Source organism: Doryrhamphus excisus, chromosome 17, assembly GCF_030265055.1.
Source record: "Doryrhamphus excisus isolate RoL2022-K1 chromosome 17, RoL_Dexc_1.0, whole genome shotgun sequence".
Classification (NCBI taxonomy): Eukaryota; Metazoa; Chordata; class Actinopteri; order Syngnathiformes; family Syngnathidae; genus Doryrhamphus; species Doryrhamphus excisus.
The window spans coordinates 9790038-9805269 of record NC_080482.1 but is presented as its reverse complement, the minus strand read 5'-3'; the positions used below and the strand labels follow the sequence as shown (position 1 = coordinate 9805269).

The window sequence follows — 15232 nt, the reverse complement described above, 5'->3', positions numbered from 1 at the left end:
TTATTTTTGAATGGACAATATACGTACGTATTTGGTTGCTGGTTCTATCCTTGATCCCGCTGTCGGCATAGTATGCATTTATGGTAATGGTAATGGTTTTATTTCATTTGAACATGCATCAGATTACAATTGAATGCATCACATAATCAGTTCACAGTTCCACATGTCCAAAAGGAGTAGGAAGAAGCAAAGCTTATTAAATCCTGCCCCTCCATCTGGTACTTTTACAATCAGTAACCGTTACATTTGTTCACTTCCTACTTTCTTAATATAGTTTAAGGTTGTTGTTTTGTTTTTTGTTTTTTTTTTATTTATACTTTCCAGCACTTCAAATTCTGCCATGTTTCGTCTGTTAAAAATGAATGCTCTTTTGGTGAAAAATTTCTACTGAAATTGCTTCATCTAGTTTTAAATAAAAACTTTAAAAAAACAGGGCTGTCAAATGACGTAATTAATTCATCACAGTTTTCAAATTAATTAATCATGATTAAAAACACCGCAGAACATACGTTGAATTCACATGTTTTGAATGTAGATGTATTTCATTGGGTACAAGGGTGGCATCAAGCATTCCGCATATATGGCTGGCATAACCGGGCTGAAATATTACACCCCTCTCAATATGCTGCAGTATGCACCTTGCAATCTTAAACTTGTTTTAAAAAATACACAGTGTTTTTAACAAGACAGTGGGCACGATTGTGCATCAGTCACTCAGTCACTGACAGTTTTTTTTTTATTTTCGTCTGCTTGCTTGCTGGTGATGTAACGTCATTTGGAAAACTGCTTGTAGTACTGAAAACACTGTCAACAAGGCTGACAGATTATTTGCCTTTTTTGCCTGAATTACCAAATTCACACCGCTCATTAAAAATAACTAAAGAATAAAGTATCAAGGATCATGACATTGTTATTTAGACATTTTGGCTACATTTGTGTCAAAGTGAAAGTTATGCTTTTACGCGTTCAGTTGCAAATGTGAAAATTGTAAATAGTTTAAGGTCTTATATTGGTAACTAAATAGTTTTTCATGTAAAACACACAAATTTATGTTGTGACATTGTTATTTAGACATTTTGGCTAAATTTGTGTCAAAGTGAAAGTTATGCTTTTACGCGTTCAGTTGCAAATGTGAAAATTGTAAATAGTAGTGATAGATAGTGATCTGTTAGTTGAAGATACATATATGGTGCTGGAATTGCACTGCCATCAATATGTTCAGATAGGAATAAAGTTAGAAAAAAGCGTCAGACTCTGTGGCGACACTACACTATGCTACCGTCTGCCGCCATAACAGAGGTGGATGCACATGTTTTGCACAACGCTTTTCCTCACGAGGGTCGCGGGGGTGCTGGAGCCTATCCCAGCTGTCTTCGGGCGAGAGACGGGGTACACCCTGGACTGGTCGCCAACCAATCACAGGGCACATATAGACAAACAACCATTCACACTCACATTCATACCTATGGACAATTTGGAGTCACCAATTAACCTAGCATGTTTTTGGAATGTGGGAGGAAACCGGAGTACCCGGAGAAAACCCACGCATGCACGGGGAGAACATGCAAACTCCACACAGAGATGGCCGAGGGTGGAATTGAACCCTGGTCTCCTAGCTGTGAGGTCTGCGCGCTAACCACTCGACCACTGTGCCGCCCGCATATGTATATATCACGCAAAAAAGTAAAATAACGTAATGAATAAAATACATCTGTTACTGCCATTATTGCACCATTTTTGACAACACTAATAAAAGTATAATAAGAAATACATTAAAATAAAAACGCTGAGACATAATAGGAGGAGATTGGTAACATCAGGCTAGCAGGAGTGTTTGGAGGGGGAGGAGCCAGCTGGAGTAGCATACGGTGGCGCATCGATGCGGTAGCATAATTCAGGTTTTATTAGAGCGTCAGAAGTAGACATTTTGATGGGTGTCTCAATTACTTGCCTTTATTTCCTATTCCCGAGTGGTCTTGGACAGTAATCCCTGCGAATAGCTACAAAAATTTATATAAATTGAAATATAATTGGATATAGAATAAAATGGGTGTGCAATATGATGGTATTCTTTCTTTGTCACCATGTCATGAGACAGTGGAGCATAAATAGTTACAACATGGAGAAACAGATGGGTTATGTATTGAATAAGTGATGATTTTTATTATTTTTTAATCTGCTTCTCTCCCCTTGAATCCTCCTCAGTTTTAAGATATAATCTAAGTCGTGTCAGCCTGGAGCCAACAGTGTTTTCTCGCTGTCTCCTTATCGCCTCACACGATGCACTTTTATGACATTTGAGCTATGAAAGCTGACCTCCTACCACCTGATATCACCATTATTTTTTTCCCCCATGCCAGCGCAAAGCCCCCCTCCACAATTCATGAGGTCCTGCACTCAGCTAATGAGCGCATAAGAACTGCAGCTGGTTGCACTCGACCATCCTCCTCGCATCGCCGCGCCTTTTTTTCCACAAGTGCCACTTTGCATGAAAAGCAGCAGGAAACGTGGAAAATCACATTCATCGTATTTAGCTCAGACAATCTGAGCGTTTGTCTCATCGGAGAGTAATTCGGTGACTTATTACCGCTGTTGTTTTTAATATCAGAGCTCGTGATTGCCGAAAAAATAGCCTTCATTGCGAGCATTTTATCATCAGGTGTGTATTTACTTTAACCCTTGAGGGTAAAGCGTGTATACATTGAGTATCAACACAATCAAATCAGCACATTGGTCCGTTGAGGCAGTGATTTTCAACCTTTTTTGAGCCACGGCAGGTTTTTTACATAGGAAAAATCTTGTGGCACACCTCTAACCAAAAATGTTACAAAATGTCACCACGACCTCACACGTGCATCAATAAGTCATGTGATACCGGCTTCCCCAAGTTTTTCTTTCACTTGTTGGAATAACTCCGTATTGCCAGTTTTTCGTCTGTCCAGTCTTGAAATTTAGTTTGAATCAAAAACAAACTTTGCTTAGTCCAGTGCCGATTGTTGGCCTCCATTTTTAAAACTGGAGAACGTCTGGATCTGCGTGTTACGTTATATCTGAGCATGCGCTGAAAGAACGCACCGGGGATAAATTTAAACAGGAAAAGATCAAATTCAATCTTGCTAATATTTTATAATTAAACTCAGGACATGTTTTATGTAGATATGTATTTTCTTTTTTAATAAAACTGCACTTGTGAATAAAGTATAGAAGGGTTTAGATTCTGTTTCACAGATGGTGGTAATGCATACAAAAATAAACAACAGAAGAAGAAAAACACCACGAAGAAGAAGGCACCCTGACAACTTTCCGTTTGAGCGGGTACAAGGTACCTCAATCGGATTGGTTAAAGGAATATTCCATCCCTGTTCAATTCTTTCCGTTTGAGCAAATAAACCAAATGCAATTGGAATATTTGGGTCCATGTATACTATTGACATAATGGCTATTGAGATAATATTTGCAAATGATGATTAATAAATGTTAATTATAAAAAGTGATATTGGATAATTCCTCACGGCACACCTGACGGTTTCTCAAGGTACACTAGTGTGCCGCGGCACAGTGGTTGAAAGGCATCTCAACGGTTTTAATCCTGTATCTTGACTTATTGTACTTTAGATGCTCCACACTAAAATAAGACTTTTCAACCCAAGTGGAGATTTTTCTTCTGCCCCTCTTCGACCACCGCTGGGCTGTGCACTCATAACTGCCTGGAGCAGCATTCATAATACATCCACAGCAGCTAGCACAGCATGCCATGGCTAGCCAGTGTGCTTGATTCACAGCCTGCGGTGATAAAAGACTAAATGACTGCCCGGCCACCACATGGGCTGCGGCTTTGTCTGTGATGGAGGGAAACTTCTTTACTTACCTGGCAATGACAAAGAGGACGCAGCTGACCCCCAAGTAGGCCAGTAGGATGTAGATCCAAATGTCGGGGGTCATGGGGTTGAGGAAGGAGAAGAAGCCGTTGTTGGTGGTGTTGGGTTTACGGTACAGGATGCTGATGCCCATGCTCATGAAGGGCTTGGTAAAGTCCACCACCTTTTCCCGCATGTAAGTGATGGTAAGGGGGGCCACTGACAAGTCTGCCCTCTGCGGAATAGAAAAGCCAAAAATAAATATATTTATTGACTATATTTGTACATGTAACTCAACATGGCCAATTTTCCTTCAATTTTCAATCAATTCTTTTGACGCTGTCATTCAAAAAGTCACGTTTCATTTATGCTGACCTACTGGAATCTGATTACAACTTACAGTACATGTATTTGAACTACAGTCATACATTTATGATAAACTCATTCACTGCCAAAAACATGTCTATAGATCCCTCTTACACATCTTGTGTATGAATTTCCAATTTGTAGGCAATGTATTTCTGTCCCAGCAGGGGGCAACCATTCTATTTTCCTTCGATCGGCATCGACAGCTTGGATATGAAGAAGTTGTTGAAATGCACACTGACAGAGGGAAATGGGGACATACATAAGGAAATCCAGCAGAGTCAAAAATATAGGCAGCTTACAATAGCACATAGTTTGTCTGGCTGTGGATAAGGGTGAGGTTGCAATGATGCAAATGTAAATAGATGATTATTTAGTGTTATGTTTTGTGTTATGTTCTAAATCTGTGAATAAATGTAGTTATTTTGTCATCTTTTTTTTGTTGTTTTTGTTGTTTCATAGAAGTAGATAAGTCTTCAGATGTTGAGGTGTCACTAAAACAAAAAAATACAGTTAATACAGCTAATTTTCTCTGTTTTGTTCGTTAAAATCAGGCATTTTTGCCGAAACCACCCTATGTTTGACTGTCGATATATAAAGACCCAAAAAAGCTAGAAACCAACTCTGTTTTCTGATGAAAGAATAGAGTCTAAAGCTTCGTTAGATACATAGTTTCAATGGCCTAAAACTCAATATTGTGTGGATATTGAAAGTTCAGCAAAAATACCCCAAAACTCTGGCAGTATGGCGTTCTCTTCTCTGAAAATGGCTGACAAATGAGTTAATAAGATTTAAAGACAAAAATATGTAAAAAGAAAAATAAATAAATAGATATACTTTTTGTCTAAAGGAACTTCTGTTTTATCGTATGAAGTGTATTAAGTAGTATATTTTAGACTGTATATATATTGTAGATCAAAGCACATCATCGCTAAAAATTACTGTACTTAAATATTTACAAAAAATGCTTATAAATAAATGTATTTTAAAAATAAATGTAAAAAAAATTGTCAAACTAATAAAATATAGATGAAACATTATATAATACAGTTGCACTCAAAATGAATGGACAGTAGCACAGAATAGTATAATACGAAGCACACGAGTACTACACCTTTATACATTTTGTAAATAAAAGCAATAAAAATTAGGGTTTAATGATTTTGAGCAAAATAGCCATTATCTAGTAATATAATAATTAATTTAGTTTGTTGGCACAATACTATTAGGAATTTTTTTAGAGCATACACTGTATATATACTGTATGTATATACACATGGTATGTAATTCATGGTAGCCTAAATGGACTGGAAAAGCTTGAAAAACAACATTGCTTAGATTTTACCTTTTCGAAGTAGAGCATGAGCAGTGTGTGTTTTTTTGAGCCTGTGGCCGTCACCATGGCAATACAGTGGCGTACAACGAAGGTAGAAAGACAGCAGTGTGTCCCGCTGAGTATCTGCTGTCTCTCTTAAACTATTCTCATTTGTATGTGGCATACGACGAGTCCATCTGCAGGTCTTCTTGCTGCCAAATTCAGCTTTGACCCAACCTGCCGGCTACTCGGACCGGCGACCAACATGAATGTGCTAATATACACGCGTGTCCTTGTTCCGTTTGCTGCTCGAGTGCGGCGTAAGCCAAATAACCTGACGGTCTCCCGCTGCGTGCCACATGGCTTGGCGTTATCAGGGACTGCAGATGGTGAGCTTAGCGGTGTTCTCCCTGCAGACCACCTCCCTTTTTTCTCACCTGATGGAGACAGTCCCGGGGGGCTTCGTGGCGTTACAATGAACACCATTCATACATTTTTAATCCACCGCATGGACACTCGACATTTCATTTGTCTGATTAACTAGTCGCTGGAACAAAAGCAAGGCACACACAGCGTGATATTTGTTTCCACCTGACGACATGGCCGTGTAAGGCTAATGGTGGATTGTAGCAGCGTAATGAGGGTCATGCTTTGAGGTCGAAGAAGGCTGTTTTTTTTTGGCCACCCAGACAGACATGTCTGCCAGTACGACGCTTGAACTTGTGGCCTTCCAGCTGTGGGTCAACCCGTCTTGCCGCCTCCGCCAATAAGGATCAAACTGACACATCTGAACGCTCAAGGCAACAAAGTGACCTCATAAGCACAACATAAAAATGGTCAGCAAAGCATCACAATGTGTGTTTTTATGTAACGTATGATTGTAGATGACCACAATTTGTCTACGTCAAATGCCCCTGAGTTATGAAATTTGGAATTCAAATGACTTTTAGCTCCACAAGTGTGTTTTGTTTTTTACTTTGGCTTTCCTTTCAGTTTTATTATTATTATTATTTATTAATCAAAACTAATGAATTCAATTGTATTCAATTGATATAAACACACTTAATATATAATTCATTCATTTTCTATACCGCCTATCCTCACGAGGGTTGTGGCCATGCTGGAGCCTATCCCAGCTGTCGAGAGGTGGACAATTTGGAGTCTGCAATTAACCTAGCATGTTTTTGGAATTCAGGAGGAAACCAGAGTAAACATGCATGCTAACGACTCGACCACCGTGCGGCCCCATTTAATATATAATCATTCATTCATTTTCTACCGCTTTTCCTCACGAGGGTCGCGGGGGTGCTGGAGCCTATCCCCGCTGTCTTTGGGCGAGAGGCGGGGTACACCCTGGACTGGTCGCCAGCCAATCACAGGGCACATATAGACAACCATTTACACTCACATTCATACCTATGGACAATTTGGAGTCGCCAATTAACCTAGCATGTTTCTGAAATGTGGGAGGAAACCGGAGTACCCGGAGAAAACCCACGCATGCACAGGGAGAACATGCAAACTCCACACAGAGATGGCCGAGGGTGGAATATATAATCAAATAAAATATAAAAAAAAATAATGAACAGTAATGTACACCCTTGTGTCTTCCTGATTCTTTAATGATTATTTAATGGTGATATGAAGAGACTAAACTACCAGTGGTCATTTCGTCCAGCGCACCACTGTGCGCAACCAATTTGGTAATCTGGTAGACTGGGCTGTGCCGAAATGGGTGTGGTGGCACACCAGGGGTGGTGTCCACATTTACAGCTTGCTGCCGTGAAAACTTTGTGATAAAACAGTGCACCAAAATTACGCTGAAAGCTCACCAGCTCCAACCCAGTCTATTCTCAGCGCATGTGAAGCGCATCCCGCGCAGTGATAAATTGGCTGACAGGCGCACAGTCCAACAGCAAAACTTCACAGGCAGGTTTTTCAGAGTGTCAGGCACATTTCAATGCAGTAAACAATCGCAGCAACCACTATTTAATGTAACCGTCTAAACCAGCATGTACATTTTTATATTGATTGTCCCATCAAAGACGTCATGCATAATAGGAACCAGGAACCAATAGGACAGCAGCTGAAGGTATGATGCCAACTAATGTCAACCAACCATAAACAGCCACGGCATGCCATACGGCGGATATATTCGGCTTCCCTCATCTCATGAATCTTAATCATGAATTTTATATTGCCATTATATTTACTTTAATACATTATTTTGTGTTATTTAGTCGTAGCGATTAGTTAATTTCCACACTTGTATGACAGTTAACATGTTCAAATGCTTCTTGCCTGTTCAGTTAATCAATTATCAGGTTTTAAGATGAACAAAGTTTTAACCGGATTTAACAGATCACTCCAAACTCTAATTGTAAACTGTCTTGTGATACAAACAAATGGGATTGTGAACCAAAGGAGGTTTCACTGCTCTCAATCTCATCATTAAGAGTTAAATCACACCGTCTTTCTTCACAGATCACCTTCCATTGCATCTTTATTGCACAACAAGATTAATTGCCACAGCAGCAACAGATGATGTGCTAAGCGCGCTATTAGCTTTTGATTCAAGTCATTATCTATTGTGACTAGATCAAGTTTAACAAGGCCCATTGCATCATTTAGCACCTTCCAAACAATGCCCTTTAGCCCAGTATCGCCCTTTGTGGCTGGGTTTGCACGGTGGTAATCATAGATTTATTAAAAATGCTCTTTATGTATGTTTAAATGGCGCCATCACCACAGGTAAACAGTGTACTCCATCGCTGTCACGTCTGCCTTCTGCCTGTGACAAATATCGCGCCATGCCAGATATGAATAAAGGTGTACAGCTGATTCTAATAAACGCGATCTTGTTACCCTTCAAAAGCTGTCAGTCAAATAGTTTTGTGTAATTTCCCAAATGCAGCTTTGATTTATGAGCAGACGCTATGCCAGTCGACAGGAGGGAGGAAAAAGCCTCTCTCACCTCAGCAACTGTTGTTTGTATCCCTCACAACACATCTAGAGCTGTGATCTTTGTACGTTTGGGCAACAATCACCATGTATCTTGTCTGGCTACATTATAGTGAAGGGTGGTGCAGTTACAAATACACATTTCTGTTGAAATCAAAATTGTAGTGTAAAAAATGTGCAAAAAGTGTGATGATAACCGTGATGTTGGGTTTATCTACGGGCCAGGCTCATCTACTGTACCTGGGGGCAGGTCGGAGGCACCACCATGTGCATGAGGAAAAAGGTGTTTCCTCCATGATGTAATGACAAGCTGCAACTTTAAAAGCAAGCGTTATAGTGTTTAGTCTCTCAACAAGTGAGAGAGATGATAGATTTTTGCTTAAAAAAGGGGCTCCAGGCTGTGTTTTAACATGTGTAGTGAAGCCTGCTGTTTTTTCATTCATTCATTTTCTACCGCTACTATCGCGGGGGTGCTGGAGCCTATCCCAGCTGTCTTTGGGCGAGAGGCGGGGTACACCCTGGACTGGTCGCCAGCCAATCACAGGGCACATATAGACAAACAACCATTCACACTCACATTCATACCTATGGACAATTTGAAGTTGCCAATTAACCTATCATGTTTTTGGAATGTGGGTCAAAACCGGAGTACCCGGAGAAAACCCACGCATCCACGGGGAGAACATGCAAACTCCACAAAGAGATGGCCGAGGGTGGAATTGAACCCTGGTCTCCTAGCTGTGAGGTCTGCGCGCTAACCACTAGACTGCTGTGCCGCCCGCAGTGTGTTTTAACATCATTAAAAAGTTACTTGTGCTTAATAAAGGGCCTTTGTCTGTTACAAAGCTGTCGCCAGTGAATTGCTGAACAAGTCAATATAATGTATTATATATATATATATATATATATATATATATATATATATACGTATATATATATATATATATATATATATATATATATATATATATATATATATATATATATATATATATATACGTATATATATATATATATATATATATATATATATATATATATATATATATATATATATATATATATATACGTATATATATATATATATATATATATATATATATATATATATATATACGTATATATATATATATATATATATATATATATACGTATATATATATATATATATATATATATATATACGTATATATATATATATATATATATATATATATATATATATATATATATATACGTATATATATATAGTCAATATTATAACATAAGTCTTATAATATAGTCAAAATATAGATAACTAATGAAGTCTTATAATATATGCCAGGAAGCAGAACTGGAGGTAGCAGAGATGCGGATGCTGAGGTTCTCATTGGGAGTGACCAGGATGGATAGGATCAGGAACAAGTACATCAGAGGAACATTACATGTTAGAGGCCTTGGAGATAAAGTCAGAGAGGCCAGACTGAGATGGTTGGGACATGTCCAGAGGAGAGATGGTGAATATATTGGTAGAAGGATGCTGCGTTTAGAGCTGCCAGGTAGGAAGCATAGAGGAAGACCAAAGAGGAGGTTTATGGATGTAGTGAAGGAGGACATGAGGGTAGTTGGTGTGAGAGAGACAGATGCAGAAGACAGGGTTGGATGGAGGAGATTGGTTTGCTGTGGTGACCCCTGAAGGGAAAGGCCGAAAGAGAGAGAAAGAAGATATATAGTCGATCTTGTGTCATATCATATTTTAGTAATGCTGATGTGGCAGTAAATTAAATTATGCAACCCGTTTTTTTGGTATACAAATCGGTCACCAAATTGGCCTTCCAAAGCTCAGTTTTTGCTCCATTGAATTCTGCCGAGCTCATCCATACACAGAAAGGAGGTGAAAACCACCAGACCACAATGTAGTCCAGTCTAAGAATTCACAAAAGGAAAGCCACGTACCCTTGATTGTGTGAGAAGGTGCAGTGAAAGCAATAACTTGCTGTATAGTTTCCCTTCTGCGGCAATGCACTGATGCAAAGGCTCTATATGGCGGTCGTAAATTCAATAAATGCGTTTAAATGGCTGCATTAAAAACTCCAATAGTTTCAATTGCTAGTGCTGTGCCCTTGTGAGAACAAACCTGATTTTTTTTTACTATTTTAAAACAACACTCGAGAGCAAATATAAAAATAAAAAAACAAAGAGCGCTTGTGCTGGTAAATGACGGGGTCATGCTTCTTCATTTCCTGCCAGCATTTGCAGCCTGTCGTAATCCATTTGTTCCCCTCAAGGTTATTGTTATCAACACGGGAGTAGAGTAAAAAAAAAAAAAAAAAAAAAAAAGCTTGCACAGAGAAAAGTGCTGCCCACCTTCCCTTCAACCCTTTCAGCAGCCAAGCCATTGACTTCTGCCACACCATTCCCTGCACTAAATGCCATTTAAGCTATTACAAGTTTTCAGCTGAGTACAGCGCTGACCCGGTGGGGCTGCCGAGGACAAAGGCAGAGCATTGACGGGGACACTTAGGAAATGCCAGTAGAGAATTGCCACCATCACTTTGGATGTGAGGCTGTTTTTCACAGTGCTGGAGGGTTTTTGGAGGTTTTGACACAGGCGGCCGTGACCTCCGATGACGTTTTAGTGAGCTAATGGATGCTGTATACGTCATTACCATACAATAGATGTGATAAAATGTATTTGTTCTAGAGCTCAAGGGAAAAAACAGAGCAGAGGGATGGAGGACCCATTTTCCTAGAGGCCATTTCATGTTTTCCAAGGCAAAGGTGTTGTTTTGATGAATACGAAAAATTACACGTTCAAATGATATGGAATTTTGTGGCATAGCCGTAGATAGTCTGGGCAAGAACCCAATACATTTTGATGCAAATTGAATAAAAATGTGGCTACAGAAATGTAGCGTCCATTACAACGCTGTGTATTGAATTATAAGAAAATTGTTATAATTAGCTTGCCACTATTTTGGTTTGTATCTAAAGCTACTTGGTAAACTTGTTGCGCAGACACTCAACAACTCAATACATATAACCTGCATTGACTGGCCACAACATTAGGTACACTTGTGCATGTGTATGGCTGACATAAACTTGTTAAAATATTACTCCCCTCTCAATATGTTGCAGTATTACATATATTTGTAAAGAACTCAGGTTCGGAGAACGTGCATATCTAATTGTTGAAAAATATATATATGCAAAGGCATCCGTTGATTATCGCGGTTCATTGGTTCCAGAACTGACCATGAATTTCCGCAAAGTAGGATTCAATATTAATAAACTGAGTATTTCCGTAGTTCCGCATGGAAAAAATTACTTTCTTCGTACGTTTTTTTAACATTATTAGAGCCCTGTAGACAAAAATAACTCATAGGGCTTTATTTTCATAAGCCCGGAGCAGGTGCACCTGACCATGGATAAGCGGAAGAAGAAAAGTTTTTGTTCCCCCAGTGGGGGCATGAAAGAACATAATTGAGAACCACTGGCATCGGTTACAACTTTATTACCTGATTAGTTGCTAGACATTGTAGATGTTCTTATCTAAAAAAAAATGCTAAAGCTAAGTAAAAAAGCTTGATGTTTGATTGTTTGTTCAGAGAACCACTGGCATCGGTTACGACTTTATTACCTGATTAGTTGATAGACATTGTAGATTTTCTTATCTCCAAAAAACTGCTGAAGCTAAGTAAAAAAAAAAAAAAAAAAAACATTTGATTGTTTGTTCGGAGAACCACTGGCATTGGTTACAACTTTATTACCTGATTAGTTGATAGACATTGTAGATTTTCTTATCTAAAAAAAATGCTGAAGCTAAGTAAACAAGCTTAATATTTCATTGTTTGTTCGGAGAACCACTGGCATCGGTTACAACTTCATTACCTGATTAGTTGATAGACATTGTAGATTTTCTTATCTAAAAAAAAAATGCTGTAGCTAAGTAAAAAACCTTAACATTTGATTGATTGTTCGGAAAAAAATGTACAAAATTATGTACAAACCACAAAACTAATTCTATGAAACCTTTTGTCACAAAAACCGACTTTAGCTATTTTGGTCCACTTGAGTTAAGTTGGGCAGGAACCAGTGATAGAACACTATCACCTTGTACTTCAGTATTTTTCAATCAAACACATCAGTTTAGTAATGTTCGGAAGCACAAAATTAGGAATCCACCACTTACGTGTTCTATCAGTTCCCGTATCATGCCATTCCATTGGCCCTTGTCATCCTGAGAGCCGTACTTCCCGTCGGGCACCAGCCGGATCTCATAGGTGAAGCCCAGGATGATCGCCAGCTCCTTCAGCAAGTCAATGCAGAAGCCTTCGAAGCGGTCGTTCCCGATCAGCGCCTTGTCAGATTTCTTAAGCATGACGTATGGCTCCTCCTGTACATCAAATAGAAAAAGCGATCGGCAAGGTTGGCCTTTTCAATTTGCTACAGAACATTGAAGCCTAATTGATGCAAAGGGAACTAAGTGGATGAGGGGTTGTTGCATTTAACAGGTAGAGACAGCGCATTCAAGTTTCATATTAGAATATGCAAAAGGATGTTTTTTTAATATGTGGAATAAAACTCTTTTAAATTGCAAAAAATGTTGATATTCTCCAAATGCACTTGTCGTGTGACACTGAGCTAACTAAGCCTTCTGTCACACTGCTATGCATTGACCTATATAGCTGGTTCATTTTATGGTCAGGTAACTGACACTATTTACTAGCCTGTAATATCCTGCCTGGCTGCTCATCATTTGGGCTGTAAAAAAAAGCTTGATTAGGAACAGAATGCTGTAGTAAAATGGAACATGCCTGCTACAACACCGCCTTCATCAGCCTGCTGAAGGACAGCGACCTGACTTTTCGCAGTGACTAAATCAGAATAACTCTTGAATGATTTGCCTAATTTAGTGCACATTCAGGGAAACCTGCAATTGTGTGCGCAAAGCCAGCCATGAAATGTCTGTAATGGAATTTATTGCCTTCAGTAGTTAAATATATACAACTTACAAAGTGAGATCAGAAGATGTGGTTAGTTTTCTAGTGAAGGTCGGTTTGTTCATACGCGATAATTTTGAACTGAAATCGGATAAATGTCACTACGGCTGTTTGCTTACATAATGACGTACGGTAGCTGGAACCTCCTTTGAGTCTTAAAATGGACGTTTACGTAAACAGTAGCTTTAAAGCAGTGGTTCCCAAAGTGGGGTGGAGATTGGAAAATGAGGCTTTATTGATGGTTGTATGTATTTTCTGTATTTTAGATACGATTAAGGGGGTCGTGGTTCTTTTGGGACGTCATACAAAGATATCCAGTTGACAGTTACTGTGGTACACATAATGTCATTGTATGGTCATATTCTTCAATTTCTTCTATATCTGACTGCTGTGCCCCGCCCCCGCTTTTTTAACTGTGTACTAACCAATGAATGTTGTATTTTGGTGTGTCTTTTATTCTGTTTACTTGCTCTATTCAACTTCATTCTTTTGTAAAGTGTCTTTGAGTATCTTGAAAAGCGCTATACAAATAAAATGTATTATTATTATTATTATTATTATATCACCTCGTACTTCGGTACGGAACAAAGAATTACAAAATATAAATAAAAAAAAAACCCTTTAAACTGTATTACGGAAAGCAGGAAGTGAACAAATGTAACGGTTACTGATTGTAAAAGTACCAGATGGAGGGGTAGGATTTAATAAGCTTTGCTTCTTCCTACTCCTTTTGGACATGTGGAACTGTGAACTGATTATGTGATGCACTCAATTGTAATCTGATGCATGTTCAAATGAAATAAAACCATTACCATTACAATGGACAATTCATGCTCAACATAGCACCTGCTTAAGGACATCAGACAGAATTATGTGGCCAATATGTTGGCTCATAATTTTCTTGGCCTTATCTGTCACCCGCTCTCTCCAGACTCCTATAGAGCAGCTACACACAATAACCCACACATAAAGCTTACAATATCTTCCAGAACTTACATCTATTCCAGCTGTATTTTTTTGGATTTCCAAAATTTTGTCCACCCATGGCCCGCCTCTGGGCACGCCCACTCTGCTGTGATTGGTCTCACTCCCAAGCACTTCCAGATTACTGCCGAACCCCACTTTCTAATTTTGTCAGTATAGGAGTTTATATTAAATAAATTAACCGTTTGGAGAGCTACTTGAAAAGTAGTTAAACATACACAAATTCTGTAAAACGTAGTGTGATGGATGCACATACACGGAGCAAGAACCCATGAAATGTACAATTCCAAATAAAAATACCGATACAGAAATGAAGTGAACAACAAATGCGATTAGAGGTTTGAGAGTAGAACAACTCGGAAGTCAAGCAGGGTCATAGACAGTTTGTGCCTTTTCATTCTTTGGATTTCAAAAATTTAGTCCACGCATGGCCCGCCTCCGGGCACGCCCACTCTGCTGTGATTGGTCTCACTCCCAAGCACTTCCAGACTACTGCCGAACCCCACTTTCTAATTTTGTCAGTATAGGAGTTTATAATAAATGAATGAACCCTTTGAAGAGCTACTTGAAAAGTAGTTAAACATACACAAATTCTGTAAAACGTAGTGTGATGGATGCACATACACGGAGCAAGAACCCATGAAATGTATAAATCCAAATAAAAATACCGATACACAAATGAAGTGAACAACAAATGCGATTAGAAGTGTTAGAGTAGAACAACTTGGAAGTCAAGCAGGGTCACAGACAGTTTGTGCCTTTTCATT

The 15232-nt window shown here is 38.9% G+C and overlaps 1 protein-coding gene across 2 annotated transcripts in view; it reads right to left on the bottom strand.

The window, feature by feature from the left end:
• The window catches only part of grik3 (glutamate ionotropic receptor kainate type subunit 3), a 129178-nt gene that overhangs the window by 22085 nt on the left and 91861 nt on the right, over positions 1–15232 (bottom strand). For both annotated transcript variants that reach the window (XM_058054178.1, XM_058054179.1), the window contains 2 exons: positions 12671–12874; positions 3869–4092 (listed from right to left, as the gene is read on the bottom strand). In XM_058054178.1, coding sequence (XP_057910161.1) covers positions 3869–4092; positions 12671–12874 — 428 coding nt within the window. The remainder of the gene's footprint in view (positions 1–3868; positions 4093–12670; positions 12875–15232) is intronic.